The 24,333-nt window shown below is 43.9% G+C and overlaps 1 protein-coding gene across 5 annotated transcripts in view; it reads right to left on the reverse strand.

The window, feature by feature from the left end:
- The window catches only part of ripor1 (RHO family interacting cell polarization regulator 1), a 101,736-nt gene that overhangs the window by 12,058 nt on the left and 65,345 nt on the right, over window positions 1-24,333 (reverse strand). For 4 of the 5 annotated variants that reach the window (XM_083763595.1, XM_083763594.1, XM_083763593.1 and 1 more), the window contains exons 4-16: window positions 23,960-24,038; window positions 23,557-23,580; window positions 23,300-23,353; window positions 16,883-17,032; window positions 16,248-16,311; window positions 14,994-15,037; window positions 14,581-14,706; window positions 13,117-13,265; window positions 12,077-12,209; window positions 10,874-11,005; window positions 5,877-6,002; window positions 3,588-3,748; window positions 2,203-2,978 (exon numbers count right to left, since the gene is read on the reverse strand). In XM_083763595.1, coding sequence (XP_083619721.1) covers window positions 2,203-2,978; window positions 3,588-3,748; window positions 5,877-6,002; window positions 10,874-11,005; window positions 12,077-12,209; window positions 13,117-13,265; window positions 14,581-14,706; window positions 14,994-15,037; window positions 16,248-16,311; window positions 16,883-17,032; window positions 23,300-23,353; window positions 23,557-23,580; window positions 23,960-24,038 — 2,018 coding nt within the window. The remainder of the gene's footprint in view (window positions 1-2,202; window positions 2,979-3,587; window positions 3,749-5,876; window positions 6,003-10,873; window positions 11,006-12,076; window positions 12,210-13,116; window positions 13,266-14,580; window positions 14,707-14,993; window positions 15,038-16,247; window positions 16,312-16,882; window positions 17,033-23,299; window positions 23,354-23,556; window positions 23,581-23,959; window positions 24,039-24,333) is intronic. The other variant, XM_083763596.1, reaches the window with a different exon arrangement.

Below are 24,333 nucleotides of genomic sequence, written 5' to 3' on the forward strand. Positions count from 1 at the left end.
ACAAATGTCTTCTAAATCCTGACAGTTTTCTGAAAAACTCGGTGCCGCACTATGAGCTTGTAGATCTGCTATTTTTCAACTGCTAAAGTATAACACAATGCTTAGAAAACCAAAAGGGGTTCCCGTCCTCCTGAATGGGAAACAGTTTGCAGAAAAGAACACAAGGTCTTTCTTAAAACCCAAGAAAGCCCATGGCTTGTTTCCATTGGGGGTCCTTCATTTGACTTTGACTTTTTACTGGGGGCCAGGTTCAAATTGCAGCCACGCATGGGTGCTCTTTGAGGGCGGTTTTAAAGGAGAGTAAGGATTCACATTCCTTTACCACTGTTGGCAGGGTGTTCCACATTGTTTTGGCATAGGAGCGAAGTGAATTTAATCCCTTGTTTGAGCCAAATCTGGGTTGAACGTGATTAGTGGTGGCGTTGTGATTGCGGACGGCGTTGACGTTTAGGAAGTAGTATGTCAGGTACATGGGTGTCTTAGTGGTGTAACGCAGTGGTTTATAAAGTGGGGTCCGGGGACCCCCAGGGGTCCTTCAGGGAGTTCCAGGGGGTCCCCAGCTAAATCATAATTAGGAACCAAATGGACCCTTATGGGTCTGTAACGCAGCGAGTGTACAAATAGAACCAAATGGACCCTAACAGGTCCATTTGGTTCCATTTGTACACTCTCAGAGTTAAATTAACTTTGATTTTACACTATACATTGGGGTCCCAGAGAAATGCCATGAAATGGGGGTCCGTAGCCTAATTCAGGTAAAACCTGGTTTATAACGCATTATGAACACACTTATAAGATATTATAATCTTCTCATAAACATGTATAATTATATTTATAAGCGCTGATAAATAATCATTATACTTTATAAGCTTAATCATAACACAGTATAAACTTTATTAATGACTTATAATATCAAGTATTATAATACTTCATAACTTGCTATGTATTCCATGTTTATAACGCATTATAAAAAAATATTATAAGACAACATAACAAAATTAATATCGACATCTGTCCAATACTTTGACACGGAGGGGGGTGAAATTATGACAGGCAGTTACTGCAGTCAAAAAAACACTTTGTTTGAAATAGACACTCATGCTTTCTAAGTGATTTGGGGCCCTAAGGATGAACAAAATGAATATCAACATCCTAATACTGTCCAATAATGAGTCTAGATAAGGAGAGGGTGAAAATATGACCCCCCAGTCAAAAAACACTTTGTGTTTGAAATAGACACTCATACTTTCTAAGGTGTGATGTGGGGCCCTTAACCCATTCTGACCTGAGATCAGATTCATACAAGGTTTCCACTGGACACACACTGGTCTGATTAACCCATTCTGACCTGAGATCAGATTCTAGAAATGTCAGTCGCTCTTCGATTTTTCAAAAATAGCAGACCTACAAGCTCGTATCGCGCCACTCGGTGGCGCGATATGAGCTTGTAGATCTGCTATTTTTCAATAGCTAAAGCATAACATGATGCTAACACCAAAATGGGTGCCCGGTCAGAATGGGTTAAGGATGAATACAAAATGAATATCAACATCATAATACTTCGATACGGAGGGGGGTGAAATTATGACAGGCAATTACTGCAGTAATCCTTTTTTTTTATAAATAAAAGAATGCGTGAAATAGACACTCGTGCTTTCTAATGTGTAATTTGTGGCCCTAAAGATGGATAAAAATTTAGGTAACACTTGCAATGCATCCCAAATAAGCTTTTTAATGTGTGATGATAAGGTTCATGATTATTTTTATAATCATGAACCTTTTTCATTACATAATGCGTTATAAACATGGGATACCCAATGGAGAGTGACGCCGCTACGTGGCGGCCATCTTATTCGGTGCAGCTCGCTCACTCATACCATTGTCTATGGGGCATGTACTTTTAAAAAGAACAGTTTGGTTTGTTACAAACGTCAGAGACGTCCGCATACTTATATGCTTTTATATGACGTTCATATAAAATATAACATTAAGCAAATAAGCTTCCTGAATCAGCCACGTTGATGACGCTTGTAATAAACCAACCCGTTTGTAAATCCGTCAAGAGTTGAGCGAGTCATGAGTATTTTTGTTTGAGCTGCCATAAGATTATACTGTACTGTAGCACCTCAGCAAGATGGCTGTCAGAGACTCTGCCTTGAGCCGTCTAGCCTTTATATATGTGTACTCTATGGTGTGACGTACCTTCTCCGTGCTCTGAACACGATTCGTGCTCAGGCCTCTCCTCGGCCTCCACCACCACGCGGTGGGCCACGTAAGCCCCGTCCTCAGTGCTCTGTGAGAGCGCGCTGGGCTGTGAGAGCGCGCTGGGCTGTGAGAGCGAGCTGGGCTGTGAGAGCGCGCTGGGCTGTGAGGGCGCGCTGGGCTGTGAGAGCGCGCTGGGCTGTGAGAGCGCGCTGGGCTGTGAGAGCGCGCTGGGCTGTGAGAGCGCGCTGGGCTGTGAGAGTATGTCAGTGCTCTGTGAACGCATGTCAGTGCTCTGTGAGAGCGCGTTACGGTCCACACTCTCCTCCACTCCCTCCCTGTGATCTTCGGTAACTTCAACCACAGCCGCGTGACAATCCGACACGTCGTCCTTTGCGTCGTCCACCCTGACGACGACAACGCCCTTTGGCGACGCTGCTTCTTCGTCCGCGGCGACGGAGATCTGCGGCGTTTCGGGCGTTCCCGCGGGCGATTCCGTTGCAATGTCAACGACCGAGACGGCGGCGGCGGATTCCGCCAAAGACGAGACCTCGGACGATTCCGCCGCGGCGGCGGGCCTGTCCGTCAGAGTGCAGACGCCGTCGGCGCTGCTCTCGCTGATGTGGCTCAGTGAGCGTGAGTACGAGCGAGAGGCCAGGCCGTTGTTGTGCACGCTGGCGCCACCTGCTGGTACGGACGACAGTTTCCCAGAGTCCTCTTCTTCCTCTTGTCTGGGTGTTGCTGTCACGGTCACGACTGGAAGCTCCTCTTCCTCCCTTTAAATACATCAATAATAAATAGCAATACAACTTTATTTATATAGCACCTTTCAAAATTGCAATTACAATGTGCTTTACACATTCAAATAGGAATATAAGCAGCAGAAGACATTGCAATAAACAGCAATATAATAAACAGCAGCAAAATAAAAATAACAGCAGCAAAAATCAACAAAATTAATACAAAGTATTAATAGGAGTACGCTTGATCTGCAAGGGCAGTGTGTTCCAGAGTGTAGGCGCTATCAACACATTAATTAATCATTAATCAAACAAGCTATGGATATATGGAGCGTTTCAGATACACTTTTAGTAAAAAGTAAAAATAAGTCCAAGACTTGCTTTGCGTTAAATAAAATGTATAAGGCAGTCTACTCTTTCAATCAAATATGTATCACAATGTTTGTGACCAAAAATATTGATAATCAATAGCTTGAGAAAGCTTGTGAAAAACCAAATAAAAACGCCTGGGGTTCACAAGGAGGGGAAACACTGATTTAATTAATGGATATCTGCCTGTTCTGATGAAGATTAATTGCACTTGTTATCTGACAACAATGACACAAATTAAAATGAAACAAAAAGAGTAGAAATAAAATAAAACACCTGAGCTCCTCTGCGTGCTGTTCTGTTACAGTGGTGTAGACTTTGTGGGAGGACTTTGGCGTTGAGGAGGCGGAGTCTCTGGGACTGAACGCGATGTCAACCGGAGGCGTGGGACTTCCTGTTGCAGCCGGCTGCAATTCTGGGGTCACCACCGCCGATGGCTTCAGAGGGAGGCAGACACACATGAAATCTTCTTACTTGAGAAAACGTTATTTTTTTCATTCATTTGTAGGCTACTCTGTCTGACAAAGGAGTCGCGGTGAGCGGTCTATCTATGGTCGTTATGCAAAGTGCGTAGCCGTAGCCTAGTGATGATCTATTGTTATATAGCCTACACACACCAAGCTGCTAGTGAGGCACAGTAGTTAACACATTATTACCAACAGAGAGAGCACTCCTGCTCCGATACCACTGAACAAGACATGAGATCATACATAATACACATTCATTTGTGTAGGACACTAAAGCCCAGACCACAATGATATGCGGTCTGGGAAACCGCACTTTCGAAACCCTATATATTTGGTTTGCCTGGAGTGCCGCAGCGGCAGGACTCTACACTACTGACGTTTCTGTTTTTACTTTACATCACATATTTCCGCTGAAAATAACCGACAAGCTCACAATGTGTCACGTTGCAACGCATTGTGAGCTTGTAGAGCTGCTATTTTCTGCCAAAAGTTTTCCCCGCAACAGGGATGCTGGGGTTTAAGTAGTTATATCAAGCAGAGACGATTGGACATCAGAGATGACCACAGAGGGAGAGACGGAGCGGAGTAGAGAGATAGGACATCGGAGGTGACCACAGACCACACTGCAATACACACAGCTCTGACCCACCTGGAACTCACCAACACCTATGTAAGAATGCTGTTCATCGACTTATCACCTTGGCATCAGTACTTCACTCTGCAACTGGATTCTGGCCTTTCTGACCAACAGACCTCAGTCTGTCAGGTTAGAGTAGACAACCACACCTCCTCCACCCTGACACTGAACACTGGCACACCACAGGGCTGTGTGCTCTGTCCTCTCCTCTACTCCCTCTTCACCCACGCAACAACCTGGCTCTCAACACCACAAAGACAAAGGAACTCATTGTGGACTACAGGAGAGATGGTGGAGCGGGTGTCCAGATTCAAGTTCCTGGGTGTCCACCTCTCTGAGGACCTCTCATGGGCTCTCAACTGCTCCATCCTGTACAAGAAGGCGCAGCAGCGTCTGTACTTCCTGAGGAGACTGAGGAAGGCTCACCTGTCTCCACGGATCCTAGTGAACTTTTACCGCTGCACCATTGAGAGCATATTAACCAGCTGCATCTCAGTGTGGTATAACAGCTGCACAGTATCTGACCGGAAAGGCCCTGCAACGGGTAGTCAAGACTGCCCAATATGTCATCGGCACACAACTCCCCTCCATTGAGGACCTACAGCGCCGGAGATGTCTGCGTAGGGCGAGAGGTATTGTGAAAGACCCCTCTGATCCAAACCACAGACTCTTTTCCCTTCTCTCCTCTGGGGGGCGCTACAGAACTATTGGCTCCCGCTGTCAGGAACAGCTTCTTTCCTGTTGATGTCTCTCTGCTGAACTCTGACCCCCCCCCCAAGGACATTGAACTCTGACTCATGCTTATATTCAGTAGCATGTTAGAGAGTGTGGGTATGTGTGGGGTGGGTGTGCATACTGTATATATGCTATATTTGCCTTACTTGCACTGTACAGTTATTTCTTCTCGTGTACTTACCCAGATTATGCTTGGTTCTCCCATCATACTCATTACTATTTATTCTATTTATTATTCTGTATACATTACTGTACATATTGTACATTTTTCTGTATTTATTCTCTCATCTACTGCATTACTGTATTGCACTTCTGGCTAGACGCCACTCTTCATGTCATTGTCAAAGTATTTGTGTACAATGTGCAGTGACAATAACCAATTCTGACCGGGCACCCATTTTGGTGTCAGCATCATGTTATGCTTTAGCTATTTAAAAATAGCAGATCTACAAGCTCATACCGAGTGGCGCGATACGAGCTTGTAGGTCTGCTATTTTTGAAAAATCGAAGAACGACTGACATTTTTTTAAATCTGATCTCAGGTCCGAATGGGTTCATCAGACCAGTGTGTGTCCGGCGGAAACCTCGTATGAATCTGATCTCAGGTCAGAATGGGTTAAATGTAATCTAATCTAAAAAGAGGGAGGGACAGAGGGGAGTAGAGAGATGAGACAGTAGGGAAGAGTAGAGCATCAGAGCAGAAGACAAAGGGATATAGTTTGTTACCTTGTGTTGTGAAGAGTTGCGCAGTCCTCCCACAGACAACTGAGGACTGGAGGAATCATCCGACGACTCCGACGAGTTAGACCACGCTGTTCCGTTCTCCAGCTCTTCATGACGACGGAGCATGTTCTACAGAGAGAAGTGTCAAGATGAAGCATGTTCTACACTACAGAGAGGAATGTTTAAAGGGATTGTGACATAAAAAAAAAGGTTTTGGAATTGTTCTTATTTCTTTTAGGTTTTCTAATCTCAATTGCACCCAAAAAACATGAACTTTTAACATTCAGTAGATTTTCTGTGATCTGGGGTTTTCTGGCTCAAACAGGTGCTCTGATTTGCTGGCAGTTTGTGATGTAAGAGCCTGCAAATCCCATATATGTCAATGGGATTTGCCAGCAGATGTCACTGTTTTCACTGTGTTGCCTGTTTTCATTGTAGTTCAAAAGGCTTCCAAACCCCAAAGAAAACTTCAGACCACAGAAAATCCACTGAATGTTCAAAGTTCAGGTTTTTTGGGTGTAATTGAGGTCATAAAACCTAAAAGAAAAAAGAAAAAGAAAAATAAATGAAAATGAATGTCATAAAACCTTTAAAGTCCCGTAAAAGTAGGGACGAGGGACACATGGACAGGTCAGAAGACTGGTGGTGACACCAACATGAATTAAGATAACTTAATTAACTTGAATGTTTGCATATGGAGGACCCCCAAATTGATATGCTTTTGTCCACCACTGACCCCCATCTGAAAATATGTTGTGCCAGGGAAGAAAATAATTGTGTTAAATAATTCTCAATTAATGTCCCGGATGGCTGTCGTATCCACTATCCATCTAGGCACATATAGGCTGCTAGTGCCGCCTGACAGCGTGTCGCGGGTTCGACCCCCGATCGCGACGACCGGTGCTGCGAGTCACTCCCCATCTTTCTCTCCTCATTTCCTGTCAGTCTATACTGACTAGTCCGCTTGCCCAAATGTGCTGACCTCAACACATTTGTGATGACGGCTATGGCCGTTTTTAGCCCAACAAGTGTTTTTTTTGTGTAAAACTAATGCTTGGAATGGATTCAGCATCATGAACAACCCTAGTTTCACACGTCACTAATGAGCCTTTTTGCAGTTTCACTGTACAAGCCGCTTGTACTTGGCTTAATCTTTGAGACAAGCATATGCTACTGGCAGGATCAACCAGGTAGGCCTCCTGTTTCCTTCCTTCCTATCTTGAGTGTGTACAGGGTTTGATGAGGGCCCAGGTAGGGGTTCTCAGGGGATGTTGAGAACTCTAGTTTTCGCCGGCAGGCCCGTCTAGACGAGTTCCAAATTTGAATGGACAGGTATCAGTCAAAAGGGAGACATTGACGAGGAAGGATGGATGGGGAAGGATCAACATATGGAATGCCAGAACAGGTTCTGACATAAATCCATATATGGAGAAGTTTAGGTTTAGGGTTTTAGGTTTGAGGTCAGATCATGTAGAGTTGCTGGCCAATATTGATGACATCAGGGATCTTATGGGCTTAACTGCGACAGCAGGTCGCATTTACTATGACATCAGGGTCTCCACATCCCCATCCCTGATGATGTCACATGATGTCACGAGACCTGGGCACCATATATGGTGCCTGACACACTGACGGGAAATGCACGATTCCATAGTTAACTGGTGTACACACATTTTTTTGACTAGAACTATCAATGAAGGCAGAGAAAGGCCCCAAAATATCTTTAACAAAAATCTCAATTATCAAAAAAACATTTTCAATACTTTTCTAGCAACATCTAACTATTTTTGATTGCCAAAGTATAAAATACGGATAAAGTGGTTGAAATGATTGTGTTGTTATATTAACTAAGAACCACTGACACTGTCTCATCAAGATGACTGCCTGACTGTACAAACAACAGCATGGAAACTCCTGAATATTGTTAAAGCGCAAATAACATGCATTTTAAAACTGCTTTTAATATTTAATAATCATATTGTCTATGTCCCTCAAAGTTATTTCTAATGGTTTGAGCCTCAATCACCACTCTGATATAACCAGGCCTTGTCAATTCTTTCTGGACTTTGAAAGCAGTTTTAGCTGCAGTACCACACTGTCCTGAGGTGGAGAGGGTGCTGATATGCAGATTATTTAATATTTGAGTCATTATAATACTCATGCTAGATAAAACCAGGCTTGTTTCCATTCCATGCCAGCTTGGAAAATCAACAATGGTGGACATTGTAAACAAAGTGGAAATGCAAATTTGCAACTGAAGACTGAAGAAAAGGAGGAATTATACAAAGTAGGGTGACATTGATGACATCACGATGAGACCAAAATCAGTCGAGCTGTTTCTGAGAGCAATTTCCATTAAAACACCCATATGATATGAAAGCCTGATTGTTAAAAATTGGTTATTTGTGGGGATAGAAAACACACATTGGAGCCCCAAAAACACAAAAGAAATTAAAAAAGTTGAATTTTATGTTATAGGTCCTTTAATAAACCTTAAGCATTGATTATTTCTCACCTAAAATATAAGAGGAGTTTTTGTTGGACCGTCTGTGTGAAATAGAGTTTGTTGTGTGCGCAGTGAATTGTGTAGATGCCACTAATGGCTTTACACTGTGGGTAAGATCTATTCACCACAATAGGCAAAATCATTTAAATATAATTATTATCTAGCATAATATATAATTCACAAAGCATATTAGGCATAAACATGAGTCTCTGTGGCCTGACTTCGAGTATCGTGCCACTACTTGTGTCATGATCATTTTGGCTGTCACGGCCAGGGAAATGAGTTGACAGGAACAGGAAGTCAACAAGCCCCATCCACCACCATCTCTCCTGTTCCAGGGACGGGGCCTAGTGTCTGATAAAGCCGTCAGTTTTGGCAACAAGCCTCGACAGACTGTCAGCTAGTGAGCTAATATTAGCCAAACTAACAAAGCCCAAAATGCTCGCACAATTAGTCAACTAACAGCCCCTCTGGTCAGCTCACGCTGTGGACACACTCCTACTCCCTTAACCCATTCTGAACGGGCACCCATTTTGGTGTCGGCATCATGTTGTGCTTTAGCTATTTAAAAATAGCAGATCTACAAGCTCATATCGCGCCACCGAGTGGCGCGATACGAGCTTGTAGGTCTGCTATTTTTTGAAAAATCGAAGAGCGACTGACATTTTTTAGAATCTGATCTCAGGTCAGAATGGGTCCATCAGACCAGTGTGTGTCCAGCGGAAACCTCGTTATGAATCTGATCTCAGGTCAGAATGGGTTAATTATCTCCTCTGGAAGCCACAGCCGTGGGCTCTGATCCGTCAATTATCACCCGGGCGACAGACTCTGGAACTGAATCCTTTCAGCAGCGTTCACTCATGCTAAATTGCTGAGTTAGGTTCTATCAACGCACAGCGAATGGCATAGATTCAGGGGGTTATTGACCATTCTGAAATTGGAAACCCAGAAGACAATTACAATCTGTCATTGGACTCACTTGGCTCTCTTGCAAATAACGAATAGATGGTCTTCTTAATTGTCTTATCTTAACCCATTCTGACCTGAGATCAGATTCATACGAGGTTTCCGCCGGACACACACTGGTCTGATGAACCCATTCTGACCTGAGATCAGATTCTAAAAATGTCAGTCGCTCTTCGATTTTTCAAAAAATAGCAGACCTACAAGCTCGTATCGCGACACTCGGTGGCGCGATATGAGCTTGTAGATCTGCTATTTTTAAATAGCTAAAGCATAACATGATGCTGACACCAAAATGGGTGCCCGTTCAGAATGGGTTAATTATCTCCTCTGGAAGCCACAGCCGTGGGCTCTGATCCGTCAATTATCACCCGGTCGACAGACTATGGAACTGAATCCTTTCAGCAGCATTCACTCATGCTAAATTGCTGAGTTAGGTTCTATCAACGCACAGCGAATGGCATAGATTCAGGGGGTTATTGACCATTCTGAAATTGGAACCCAGAAGACAATTACAATCTGTCATTGGACTCACTGGCTCTCTTACAAATAACTAATAGATGGTCTTCTTAATTGTCTTATCTTAGCCCATTCTGACCTGAGATCAGATTCATACGAGGTTTCCGCCGGACACACACTGGTCTGATGAAACCCATTCTGACCTGAGATCAGATTCTAAAAATGTCAGTCGCTCTTCGATTTTTCAAAAAATAGCAGACCTACAAGCTCGTATCGCGACACTCGGTGGCGCGATATGAGCTTGTGGATCTGCTATTTTTCAATAGCTAAAGCATAACATGATGCTGACAGCAAAATGGGTGCCCGGTCAGAATGGGTTAACCTGGCATACACCCTGCTGCCTGGAGCCTTCCCTGGTTCTGTACCGTTCTGCCTCAGTGACTGGCGACTTCAGATATTGCGCACGGTCAACCAACTGGAACTTGCCTTCGTACCAGTATTCAGTTAAGTAAAAAACCTCGCTGAGTAGGCCCACTTCATATTCGTATAAAGTCTACCCTATCCAGGACAAACCTTGTATTTCCATTGTATGTTCTCTCATACAGGTCTTTTGTGAACTTGGAACTAATTCAGAGAGAATGTTTTGTCAATACAAAGATGCATGTTGCAAGTATTCCTCAAAGTGGACTTGGTGACAGGCGGTGACTCTACAGCACATGCATAGTTCTAAAAAAAAAGAAAGAAAGAAAAAAGTTTCTGTTTCATGTTGTTGGACACAGATGATTCTACTGTATTGGGTTTCGCTAAATCACGTTCAGTTTTGTCCATGTTCAAAATCCCCAACAAGAAAACATCACAACTTCCTAAATAGGATTCTGGTTAGTAGTACACGTTACTAACTTATTACACAAGGATCTAGATCATTCCCAACACAACTTACTGCAATGGCTAGTTCCACAGTGGGTAGTTCTACAGGATTCTATTGTAGGTCTTAGGTTCTGTAAAACTCAGTGGGTATAGTTCAATAGGCTGGCAGACTCTCTAAACCTCTACTCTAATAATCACAACTTACGGCAGTGTGCGGCCGAGCACGAGCAGGGGTGTGGACGACACACGAGCAACTGTGGCTCAGAGCGTCTCGGTCTCGGAACACAAACATCAATGTCCAGCACCGTTGGCCAATGGTCAAGCTCCGTGGCAGCGACTGCACGGCACACACAGCCAATGAACAGCCATGGGGGAACAAACAGGAACGGGAGTAGTTAGGAAGGAAGATGGAAGGTTGTTGGTGATTCTAACGAAACACCACCTCCAGCTGGATGTTGTAGATGTAGCCTGGGGCAGCAGGACCCAAGAGTTTTCACCAAGAATGTCATCTAATTGCTCCAAGCTATTAGGAACCCACAGGAAAATGGATGGCTCTTCCTTCCCTTCCTTTGGCAGGTTCTGCACAGTCTTGCAGAACATGCTAAACTAACATGTCGCTGCTCGTACACTGTCCTGTATGAGTGAGTGACAAATCAATGGCTGAAATATGAATCCCTAAGGTACAGTATGTGTATATTCACACTGGATACGGTAACAAACCCACAGTTTTTATCTCCACATACAATCAAACGTACTTCATAATCTCACTAAAGCCACTATTATACAAGCGTGTGTGTATGTGTGTGTGTGTGTGTGTCTGTCTGTGTTTATGCTTGAGAAACCATAAAAAAATGGTTTACAGTTATACTACCAAGTTTAACGGTAGTTTATGGCAGCATTATGCAAAGAGAGGATACTGTAACTGTGTGTGTGCAGGGGCACTTCACCGCCATTATAAACGTGTCTGTACTGTACTGGGCTTCTATCGATGCGAACGCCGTTTAATTGGGAAACTCACCAACAGCAAACGTAGTAGCTTATATAACTGTACCTATAACAAACAATAACTGTCCTAAAGTTTCTTGGGAATATGAATGAGGTTTATGACTTTGTGACACTAGATAGGAACGTATCGATCGCAACGTAGAATCACAATATGATTGGAATTGGCACCCTAGATATCGAGATCAAATCGGGCGGTAAGTGAATCGTTCCACCCCTATCAGCAACCCGCACTAACCGAATGGTAGAGAGAGAGAGAGAGAGAGAGAGAGAGAGAGGAGAGAGAGAGAGAGAGAGAGAGAGAGAGAGAGAGGGAGGAGAGAGAGAGAGAGAGAGAGAGAGAGAGAGAGAGAGAGAGAGAGAGAGAGAGAGAGAGTGAAGGGTGGGCAGTGGGGGTCTCACGTACATAGAATGCCTGTTCCCGTAGTGACGGGGTGTCGGGCGGACTCTGGTTGAAGACCGTCGAGAATCTCTTGTTGACCGTCGGAACTTTGTTGACCGTGCTCGCCAGCGACGTCTGGTCGTCCTTATCAAATGGACTGAGAGGGGGGGGGGGGGGGGGGGCAGGTTCAGGGAAAGGAGTGTGCAGGGATAAAGAAATATATCAATGTATATAGTTAACCCATTCTGACCTGAGATCAGATTCATACGAGGTTTCCACTGGACAACACACTGGTCTGATTAAAGTGAAGAAAATACAATTTGTGTGGTCTGCCAGATGGTAGAAAGTAACTGAATAAAAATGAATGAATGAATGAACGAACGAATGAATGAATGAATGACTGGACGAATGAATGAATGAACGAATGAATGCGTGAAAAGAAACAAATGAATTAGTGTGGTTGGCCAAAGGGCAACCACACCAATAAATATTGTTGTCAGTTTATTGTATGCTTCTACAGTATAACGTCTGACATCATGTGGGGGATTGTTGGTCTGTGGGGTTTTCCATTGTTCCATTATTATGAAGTATGACATATGACATCAGCATCTCCACTTATATAAATGCGTGTGATAAAGAGTCAAATCTATTATAAGAGGCAAACACACTTGCAATTGCTAATTGAGTCATTCTAGTTGTGATTGTAGTTGACATATATACCAGTGGTTTTCAACCCTTTTCATATCAAGGCCCATTCATTTATTTGGAATTTGAGCCACGGACCACCATTTGATGACATTTAGCCTCTCAAACCCAAAACTTTGAACACGGTATTTATCATAGGATAATATTTTGTCCATGCTGTATTGATCTTGGTACCATTAGGAGAGACCAGACAAAATAATAATTCTTCAAATTAAACCAAATGGACCCGTAAGGGTCATTTTAGACCAATAATATAAGGGTCTGTTTGGTTACAAACTCTCCATTTAGCACCTGGAACCCCCTCACGGACCACTGGTTGAAAACCACTGACTGAACAGATAAAATGATGCAGTACTCACTTCCACGTGACCTCCAGACTTAATTTAATTGTCCCCAGGTCGTTAATGTCCACAGCCACAGTCTGGGGCAGAGCGGCAAACAGGTCCTTGGTCTCGCACGACACGCTCCCCACGACCACGTGATTGGCCAAGCTCTTCAGCTCCGTCACCTGGGGGACCACAGAAACTATTAGAGACTTTTACAGCACCTGCTGCTCGTTTGGTTGATTTCAAATGGCATCTCGTTCTCTACGACGTCGTCACCGATTTGAGAGGGAATGGAAGACAATGGAATGACATATAACCACAACAAGAGAGGGGTCATGTCGTTTTGAATCACAGCCTATGATGCACTTCCCATTGCAGTCATAACTGCAGCATCACTCCCAATCTTCCGCCGTAGCCTGAAAACCCACCTTTTCAGACTCCATCATGGCCCATAGCACTTACCCTAACCCCTTAGATAGCATTTCTGTTGGCTTAGATAGCATTTGACACAGACTTATAGCATGTTATGTAGACAGCACTATAATTGTATTGTATATAGTCATAGCACGCCATAGTACATATGTATAGCATAGTAGTAAATATGTATAGTTTATATGTATAGTGCATGTATAGTTTCATTATATAGATATTCCACTGTTACTTTCTTAGCTTACGCATGTTTCATGATAAATGTTTTTATGTGATGTATTCCCATGCTTTTGTTCTTGCTTAAATGTAAGTCGCTCTGGATTAAGAGCGTCTGCTAAATGCCTAAATTGTAAATTGTAAATTGTATGAGAAGCTCTTGTTTACCTTGGTTTCAGCTATAAGCAATTTGTGCTAATAACCCGGATGAGCGGACGCTGGACATTCGGTTGATCGGTTCGAACACACAGCGTGCCCTTCCACTTAAAAATAATATACTCTCTGTGGACACAGCCCATACAAGGCATTCCCATATAAACATACAGTAATTAGATGGCATGGCATTAAAATATTTACTGTATTGGTAATTCTCTACACTTTACAAACTTATGTGTACACACTGACACACACACTTGACTTGACACACTTTACGCTTTACACTAATTTATTTATATGTTTGCACTCATATTATACCTTGTTTTTCCTTGTACCTTGTTTCCCCCCATTATATATATTTTTTGTTTGTTTTTGTTTTTATTTTTTTTAGGATTGCACCCAAAAAACATGACATTTTAACATTCAGTAGATTTTCTGTGGTCTGGGGTTTTCTGGCTCAAACAAGTGCTCTGATTTGCCTGTGGAGAGTGAGGTAAGACTTCACAAATCCCATATTATGACATAGGGATTTTCCAGCAGATGTCACTGTTGAGGGATTTTTCCTGTTTTCATTGCAGCTCAAAAGGCTTCAGAACACACAGAGAAAACCCCCAGGCCACCGAAAATCCACAGCTAAAGTATAACATAATGCTTAAAACACCAAAAGGGGTTCCCGTCCGGGAGACAGACACTCACCTTGATAGAGAGGAACTCTGTGATGAGAGGTAGAAAGACCATGTCTTCACTGTCCCAAACCTGCTTGGCGTTCAGCTCTATTCTTCCTCTGAGTTTCCACCTCTGTCGGCCATACTTCATAAAAATCTGCACGCGCGCGCGCGCACACACACAAACACGCACACACACACACACACACACACACACACACACACACACACACACACACACACACACACACACACACACACACACACACACACACACACACACACACACACACACACACACACACACACACACACACACATTATGGGCTGGGCTCTATTTTCGTCCATGCTAAACCCCTTATCCCTAAATTACTTTGCCATTTTTTTACAATTTTTTACAGAGAGAGAGAGAGAGAGAGAGAGAGAGGGGTAGCACCAACCAACCTCATATTGGTCTCCGGCACACAGCCTAGCAAATCCAGCCAGACCTGTAGGACAGAGAGAGACAGACGGTCACACATATCAACATTGCTCTCATAAATTACATGGTAGCCCTGATCAATATAGCGGCCCATAGCCACTTGAACCCTATAGCAAGCAAACTCCCTTTCTGGGCATGAAATAAAATGGCATACAATGATTGTAGATCGGCTATTCTCTGCAAAGATGTGTGGTGTAATAGGAAATTAAAAAAGTGTTGTACCCTGCCCTTTGTTTCTTCTTTCTAATTATTTGATCGGCCCAAAACATTGAGTTTATTGTCATGATTTGTCACAACAATAGTTGGCTTTGTCCGAGGCTTGAAATGTCTTAAAAGTTAAAATACAGTAAATACTTTTTGAAACGTCTATGGGAAAAATGTATGGGGAATTGTCTTCTGGGCCTGTCGTCGTCATGAAAGGGGGGCAGGACTGCGACGCTCTGTAGGGTTTACAGTAAGTCGTTAAAGAATAGCTAACCAATCGAGGAGAACAGGAGATTGTAGAGGAGAGGAGGAGGGCAGGGGGCAGTGTTGAGTTTGACAGCACATTTTGATGTAGTTTTAGTCCGTTTTTTGAATAAAATGTCATTTAGTTTTTGTCACATTGTAGTCATCTGAAAAGTTTTAGTGTAGTTTTAGTTGATATACAGTTGATCAGTATGTTGATCAGTATGTTGATGGCGTCATAATGGCAGATTTTACACTCGCATGCTGAAAATAGCTGATCTGCATTGTGAGCTTGTAGATCATTTATTTTCCGAGCAAACACCAAACATGAAATGACTTGTCTTTTAGTTCTACTGGATCTCTTCTCCACTAGTCGCTCCCTAACATTTAGTCTAGTTTTTGTTTTTTGTTTTTGTTGATGAAATTGTCAATACATTTAGTCTTAGTTTTAGTCAACATAGCTTAGTTTTTATTTACCGGTAGTAGTCGGCACACATTTTTTGTCCGTTTTTAGTCGACAAAATGAACACTAGGATGGTGGGGGGAGGAGAGGAGGACAACATTAATCGAGAGAAGGAGACGGACAGGGATAGAGAAGGGGAGACTACAGGGAACTGGAGGGAAGAAGTGGAGAGGTGGAGGAGGAGGACATACCGATTATAACTCCATATCAAGACAGGAATGAGAGAGGTAGTGTGCGTGTGTGTGTTGGGGGGGGGGGGGGGAGACAGATGAGTGAATTCTTCAGCCCTCCTTCATTCCTTCCTTACCTTTCATCTTCAGATGAAACTCCCCCAGCTGGTTCTCCAGCTCGCTCTCCAACACACACATGTTCTGGAGGGGAAGGTGTAGCAGAGGAAACCATTACAATGTAAACATGCACAACTTAGTATCAACACCGCAATGTTTAGGTTTTCACATCGATGGAATGAAAGCGATAGCCCGCACGAACGCACACACGCACGGCACACACACGTGCACGCACGCGCACGCACGCACAGAGAGCACCTGTAATGTGTCAGGTTACATTCCTATATTTTCTCTTTGAAATGGAGCTCTACACCTGTCTGTTTGTGTCTGTTTCTATCTCCAAATCACCCCATCCCTTATTTCCCCCTGTTCCACTTCACCTCCTGCCCGCACTTCACCTCCTAAAAATGTCCAAGATCTTCCAAGGAGAAAACTAGAAATGCAGTCTGTCGAGCTGCCAACTTGCGCTTTGCACACAAGTTGGCCATGGCCGAGCGACGCCACAAACATACCGAGCCAATACAATCAACTGTAGATTTAGTCGACTAAAATCTCATGATATTTAGTCGACTAAAACTAGACTAACACTAAAACATTCCAGGTGACTAAAATCAACACTGCTCTGTATGCACAGTACCAGCTCCTCTCTCCTTACCTCTGTGTATTCCTTGTATCCTTTGTTGGCTTCGGACAGACTCTCCCTGGCCTCCTTGCTGCCAGGCGAGGCCGTGTAGGCCTTCACCATCTTGTTGGCTCCATCTCGGAGTCTTCTCTGCAGACAGTACGCGTCGTAGAGCTCCTCGATCTGAACACATTTACGGTAAATAGTTAAGTACAGTAAGCAGATGAATACCAGTAAGAAGCATCCGCCTGGGTGACAGCAGACTGCTGGGCGAGCGCTGGCGCTTTGGCATGGGGGTGCAGGCAGGCCCGGCGCCACGAAAAACACGAACGAGCGAGCCAAAACTCGGTCATGACTCGCACACACATGCACGCACGCACGGTGCTCGTTGGTGGAGCCCATCTCTTTCCCAACCTGTAAAAAGGGATTATGCGCTGTGCCAGCAACTCCATGCAAGTGGATGGGAGGGGAAATCCGGTGCCGTCTCTGCCCAGGGCCCACAACATTTGGGAGGTTCGACAACAGCCAATTGGAATGGAATCTGCAAGATGGGACCTATACGTCATGATCAGGAGACTCCAGTGAGGTAATGCGTCAAGATGAGGAGAAGAGGACATGAGGAGACTTTAGGCTGCAGCAGTCCACCTCTGTTAACCTCCCTGTGTCGTGATAACATTATTACTCTGCCTGTAAATGGTCGCTTTCATATAGTTTTCGTTGTCCCCTCTTTCAACTAGACCGGTGCCCTGGCTGTAGAGCACCGTGTCGGTAACGATGGAAGTTGGGGAGCCATGTCCCACCCCGGCTATGCAATACCCGTTGTAGAGTACCCGTTCCACCCATGTGTTTGTGTCCCTTTTACTCAACTATTCTGCCAAGAAGGAGAACGGTAGCCTAGATACTACAAACTGTACAGGAAATGCAGGAAACCTATGTCAATTAGTTTCCCGAGAAATGTAACGCTATTATCTATATCTGTACATAGCTATTGTGTCCGTCCTTTGGCCGTCCGGCCTGGTGGAGACAATTATGTAACGATTGCACAGAATTCAAAACACTAAAAATAAATAAAGTGCTTTACAAAACAAGAGAGCTTTTAACAGCTTCTTAAAAACAATCCACTAATTCTGCATTTCTTGGTACTAAAGGGAAGACGGTTCTGGTACAGGTATGTTAATTCTAGTGGCTGAGATGGCATTATAGTGAGCTGGTTCCACCTTAGCAAAAGGTTCCGTTTTTACACTCAGAGTTAAGCTAACTCAAGCCCACCACACACAGCCGCCTCCATTATTTTCAATGAACCTATCGCACACCGGCTGCGTCCGACGCGCGCTGGCACGCGGTCACGCCTCGCCTGCCGCGCCGATGCACCGCTGTTCTATTTTCCAGGCGTTGCCGCGCGGCCTCCACCCGGCTATCCGTGGGTGTGGCAATGGAATATAGTCAACAAAACTCCCCAGCCGCGTGGTAGCGCGCCGCGTCCTGTTGGTGTTGTGCCGATACTGTGCCGCGGCGGTACGCGCGGCGGTCGCAGGCGGTGTGTGTCGGGCTTAACTCCCGTGTTTGCTGCATAGACATGCAAGGACAAAGCAAAGAACGATTAAAAGAGTTGTCAAAGCACGTCGACATTGCTTTCAACGATAATTCATCAGTGTCCCACAATTGAGCGGACTTGTTCATAACATCATATCAAATTCAATATTTTAAGAAGTTGTGAGAATAGCAGATCTGCAAGCTCTGATCACTTGTTTGGGGGCACGGTGAGACAGCATATTTCTCTTCTGGGTCTCGAGTCTCTTGACTTGAGCTAATTAACATTTGGGAACCAGTGCGTTTAGAGGGTGGGGAGCTTTCTGACGACTGCATTATATGTCACTGTGCCTGCTGGGACTCTGATGACCTCAGAGAAGTTAGCGCTGCCAGAACCCACAGCAGGCTCAGCTCAGCTGACTGCAATGCAGTCAAATCAAACAGGGCAGTGCTATAGTCCTTTATTACTGGCATGCAGGGCTTTGGTGCAGTATGAAAGAAGAGAAATATAAAACTGCTAAGCGGGGGGGTTTCACTCACATGTTTTGTTTTTCTATATAGGCCTATTTAACCCATTTAGACCTGAGATCAGATTCTACAAATGTCTTCTAAATCATGACAGTTTTCAGTGGCTCTCAAACTATTTCATGTCATGGCCGCCGACCCCCATCTGAAAATATGATGTTCCAGGGACCCCCCCCCACCCCATCTGAAAATATGATGTTCCAGGAACCCCCCCCCCCCCCAGGAAGAAAAGATTTGAGCTAAAAATGTACACTCTGAAAGAACATATAATCAAAGATTTGTACCCCATTTTCACGATTTTTCAAACATAGCAGATCTACAAGCTTGATTGCCGTGCGATGAGCTTGTAGATCTGCTATTTTTCAATAGCTAAAGTATAACCTAATGCTTAAAACACCTAAAGGAATATTCCCGTCCTCCTGAATGGGTTAATGTAATATTGGATGGCTTCATTTTAGCTCGCTAGCATTGACGCTATTTATTTAGCATTAATGATGGATGCCCAGACAGGATATGAGTCCAGTGTGTGCTGCATTGAAACCGACTCGGCAGTCTGTAGTTGGCTCTGTGTCCAGCAGGAGGCAGTATATGGGTTAACTGGAGTATTTCTAATTCCCAATACTTTTACTTCTACTCCACTCCATCTCGGATCCAAATATTGTACTTTTACACAATGTGTCTCGATGCGACACATTGTGAGCTTGCAGATCTGCTATTTTCAAAAGATTTAGATACATTTGAAAACGGGACATTCTGCATAATGATTACTTTTACTTTTGGTACTTTAAGTACATTTTGGTGCCTATATTTTTGTACTTTTACTCAAGTACATTTTGAATTCTGGTTAAACATTTGAGTACTGGTTTTAGCTAACGATTCATACTTAATTATTAATAAATATTAAATACGAACTGATAGTGATATCATTATCACTATTGTCTACGGCGATACAAAATGGTGAAAAAATGTGGATCATCATGCACACCAGTTTAGAAATATATGTATGTATGTGTGTGCGTACGTGGGTGTGTGCATGTGACTATGAGTGTGTGAATGCACATGCTCACATGTTTATTTTGGACAGGGACTATTCTATTAGATTTCTACTCCCCTTGAATGTGAATACATTTTGTTTATAGGCCAGTACATGTACATCACACTGTGTGTGCATGTGTGTGTGTGTGTGTGTGTGTGTGTGTGCGTGCGTGCGTGCGTGCGTGCGTGCGTGCGTGTGTGTGTGTGTGTGTGCGTGCATGCGTGCGTGCGTGCGTGTCTTTCTGAATCAGCACACTGTCAAGGCAAGGCTTTCACTTGTAATATTAATATCATGCACTACAGCATGTCAGGTAGACAGCACGCACACGCTCGCGCACACACACACACACACACACACACACACACACACACACACACACACACACACACACACACACACACACACAGCACTCTATCTTCCTCTTTCTGTCTCCAAATGTTTTAGGATGCCAGGTGCAGCCGTACGAATGACCCCTGGGCATTTCTCAGAATCAAATGGAAAGACAGCACAGACAGCAGCTATATACTATACTGTATGTCTACTATTATATGAATGCGGGAACATTACTTCCACTCCATGTATCTGCTTTCTCAGGTCAGAGGACCTGGGGAAAGCCCCGCTCCAGCACCAAGTGTTATTGTTGTGAAGCACTTTGTGACTGATGTCTGTGAAATGTGCTCTATAAATAAAATGTACTTACTACTTACCATCCTACTTTGCATGCACGCACGCACACACACGTCACACACGCACACGCACATGCACACACACACACACACACACACACACACACACACACACACACACACACACACACACACACACACACACACACACACACACACACACACACACACACACACTCTCTGACCAGCACAGTCACAGTCACGCAGTAACATCCCATGATCCCTTACAGCAGGGTTTCCAGGGGTGTCGCAGAATACTTTGATAATATGTCACTTTGTAAAACGGCCCTGCGTTGCACTGTCACCAAAGATAGCAGATCTACAAGCTCACACCGGCTTGTAGAGCTGGTATTTTTGGCTAATTCCCCCCCAGAACAGGGAAGCTGGGGTTCATTTGCTTAAACGTCAAATATGAAGTTATTTACATTCAATCTTTCCTACTGGAAACTGATCCCTGCATGTTTTCCTCGTGACATAGCCTACTGTAAATGGTGCATTGATATAGCATTTATCCAAAGCGCTTTACATATAGATCGTGCATAATATTCACCCATTCACACACATTCACACACCAATGGCGGAGGAAACCACGCGAGGCACCAACCTGCACATCGGGAGAAATTCAAAGTCTTGCTCAAGGACACTTTGACACTAACTCTAGGCGGGGAGCCCAGGATCGAATCTGACCACTCTACCCCTGATCCATTGCCACCCTACTGTATCTTAGGGGAGAAATTGACATATTTACGAACCGCAATATGACATAAATAATGGGTCACACACACCAAGACTCCATTTCAGTCATTTATTCTTGCATTTTGGACATGAGACAAACGTTTCGGCTATCCAGCCTTCATCAATGTCAACGATGAAGGCTGATAGTCCTTGTCAATATTTAGAAGACGTTCTTTTTAATCGGCCTCAGGTCTAAATGGGCTAATTTACATTGCACAGGGTTCATTTCATGGGGTCTGCACTCTGCAGCCCAGGATAATAGAATCCACTATGTAATGATGTATGTGGGAGAGGGGAAAAAAGGAAGAGAGATGAGGTAAAAACCTCTGCAATGCCTACCTTCTGCTAGGACAACCCAAGGACTTATCACTCTCTCACGTACGCACACACGCACACACACGCACACGCACACACACACACACACACACACACACACACACACACACACACACACACACACACACACACACACACACACACACACACACACACACACACACAGGGAGCAGTCAGAGAGACGCCACAACTCTCCAGGGAGGTAATGAGGAAAATGGAGAGTTTTAGACTAATAAACAGAGAACAGGCATTTAAAGCTGTACTGCTTGGGGAGCACATAAGCTTTTACCGTCCATCTGAGTGCAGTTAGTAATACCCCAGTGCCTGGTCTCGTTTCATCTCCTAACTGGTCACCCAGTCACCCAGTTCAACTGTACCCATTGCCTGCTCGAGGTGGCTAAAGAAATGGTATCTAAAAATAGGGTGAAGCAGCTTTCTGCTTCTACGGGCCAACGGCCTGGAATAAACTCCCACGGCACCGTAGACAGGCAGCCTCTGTAGACCGCTTTAAAACCAGTGGTGTCATACTTGTAGAACGCAGTACCACGCTGTGGTACCAGTATTTTTTGTTATGTGCATGCGCAGGGACGGAACGGTACCGTGCCGAATCAAATGGCTAGTACTTTGCATAACAACAGGACAGCTTTAACTGTTTACGTGAGTGCACGTAGCCTATACGGTAAGCATGCACACTTACAGCAGTAGGCTACGGCTCCAGTAGGCTACTGCTGCTGTGTGGTGTTCTGTACACAAGTAGAATGCCTCCTCCTCCAGCAAAGAACAGATTCATTCGTCCAAAGCTAATGTTTTTGTTACGCTAGTGTGCAGTAAAGATGTTTGTCTGACTATTTTAAGTCTACTTTCGTGTTTGTGTCTAAAACTCTCATACATTATTTAACAATAGGCGTATGACGTGACGTCATTAAAACACTGTGGTACCAGTAATATTGATAAACTTTGAGAACCACTTCCTAGTCTATGGCTGCTTTCTCATTGGACGCTGAATAGATAGATAATTAATTTAACTATCATTATCTATGGCTGTGTGCCGTGTTCCCTATTACAAACGTTCCTGTCTTTTTTTTTTACGACTCAACTCTTCCAATCTGGTCCCTGCTCTGGGATGTGATGTAGGGAAGGGCTTCCTTATTGTTGTGGAGCAGAAAAACTAGGTCAACAGATGGTCATTTCCTGCTTCTCGGCCAATCGGCTCATCAGGTTCTGACATACTGGAGGAGGGGGGGGGGGGGGGTTATCCAAAGGGGAAGTTCATAAAGACAGCAAACAAACCAACACACACACACACACACACACACACGGACACACGGACACACGCATGCACAGTAATCTTGTCCATACCGGGTAGATGGGGAAAGTGTCTCAAATTGATCTTCTAAATGAGAGTGTGTGCTCAAGTTCAATAACGTGATATAAGAACAAGCTTTTGTTTTGTGATGTTTGAGTTCCTGACGTCAGTAGTCGTGACCGGACGAACTCCCCCATGTACGTTCTCATATAATGCAGGTTGCAACGAGGTATCACTATCCATTCGGCTTGACATTCCATGATTTTTGGAGTGTTAAACAACAAGTGAAGTCTTACCTTGCTGAGGTGGAACTCCAGTCGTCTCATGAACCTCTCCGTCACCTTGACTTGCTGTCAAGAGTGAAGGCAGAGACAAAGGGTTAATCACACATTAAACATTGGGTTCATGTTCTACTGCTATACTGCCTACTGGTTGGTCACATCTCCAAGTACTGTTACTGGTTATCACAAGGGTTCTCAACCTGGGGGGTCCCCAGATTATAAAAAAAATAAAATTAAATGTGAGTGTCATGAGTTCATAAGGGTGAGCCTACCTTGTCCAGTTCATAAAGGAACCCCTGAGGAGACGAGAAACATCAAACTATCAGTTATATATTATTGCACTGTAGTATATTATCTACTACATACATTGCGTTAGACAACAGTTACTTCAGCACGATAAAGTATACATTTGTTTTGCTGCTACAATTACATTTTCCTAGCACACACACTAGCTCTGTATTCTACTATTTGTTATAATTTACAAAATAAGTGATAAAAAAAAGATTTATCTGAAAGTAGTAGTACTTCAGTATTTCTAAACAGAATGACGTACAGTGCATTTGGACGCCTGCCAATCGTGACCTTTTACAGAGACAAATGTGCACTGGAATGGAATGATTTATTCTAACACGGACCGGTGGTCCGTCACTTTGGATGAAATCTGAGGGAACGCACCAGTCGTGAGTTTCTCTTGGATTCTTTCATCTGTCTGTTGAGACTGTCCAGCTCCAGCTGGTGACCATGGAGATAAGACCTAAGAGGGGGGGGGGGGGGGGGGGGCAGGTAGATAGTACAGAATATATAAATGTCAATCAATAGTCGAAACTCTTCGAAGGTTATTAAAGACGAGATTAATAAATCGCCGCTGCACTTCCTTTCATGTGTGGTAACTTCACATGACTTAAAGGGACACTTCACCCTTTTTGCAAAATAATATATGTTAATGATGTTTAGAAGCTTTAGGACACTTTCCTGGGGGTCTTTATGTGTGTAATATGTGGTTTTAGCTATTTTAGATTGTAGCAGTGAGCACAGTGTCTCTGATGTCA

This window comes from Protomyctophum parallelum (genome assembly GCF_964188405.1).
Source record: "Protomyctophum parallelum genome assembly, chromosome: 4".
Taxonomy (NCBI): Eukaryota; Metazoa; Chordata; class Actinopteri; order Myctophiformes; family Myctophidae; genus Protomyctophum; species Protomyctophum parallelum.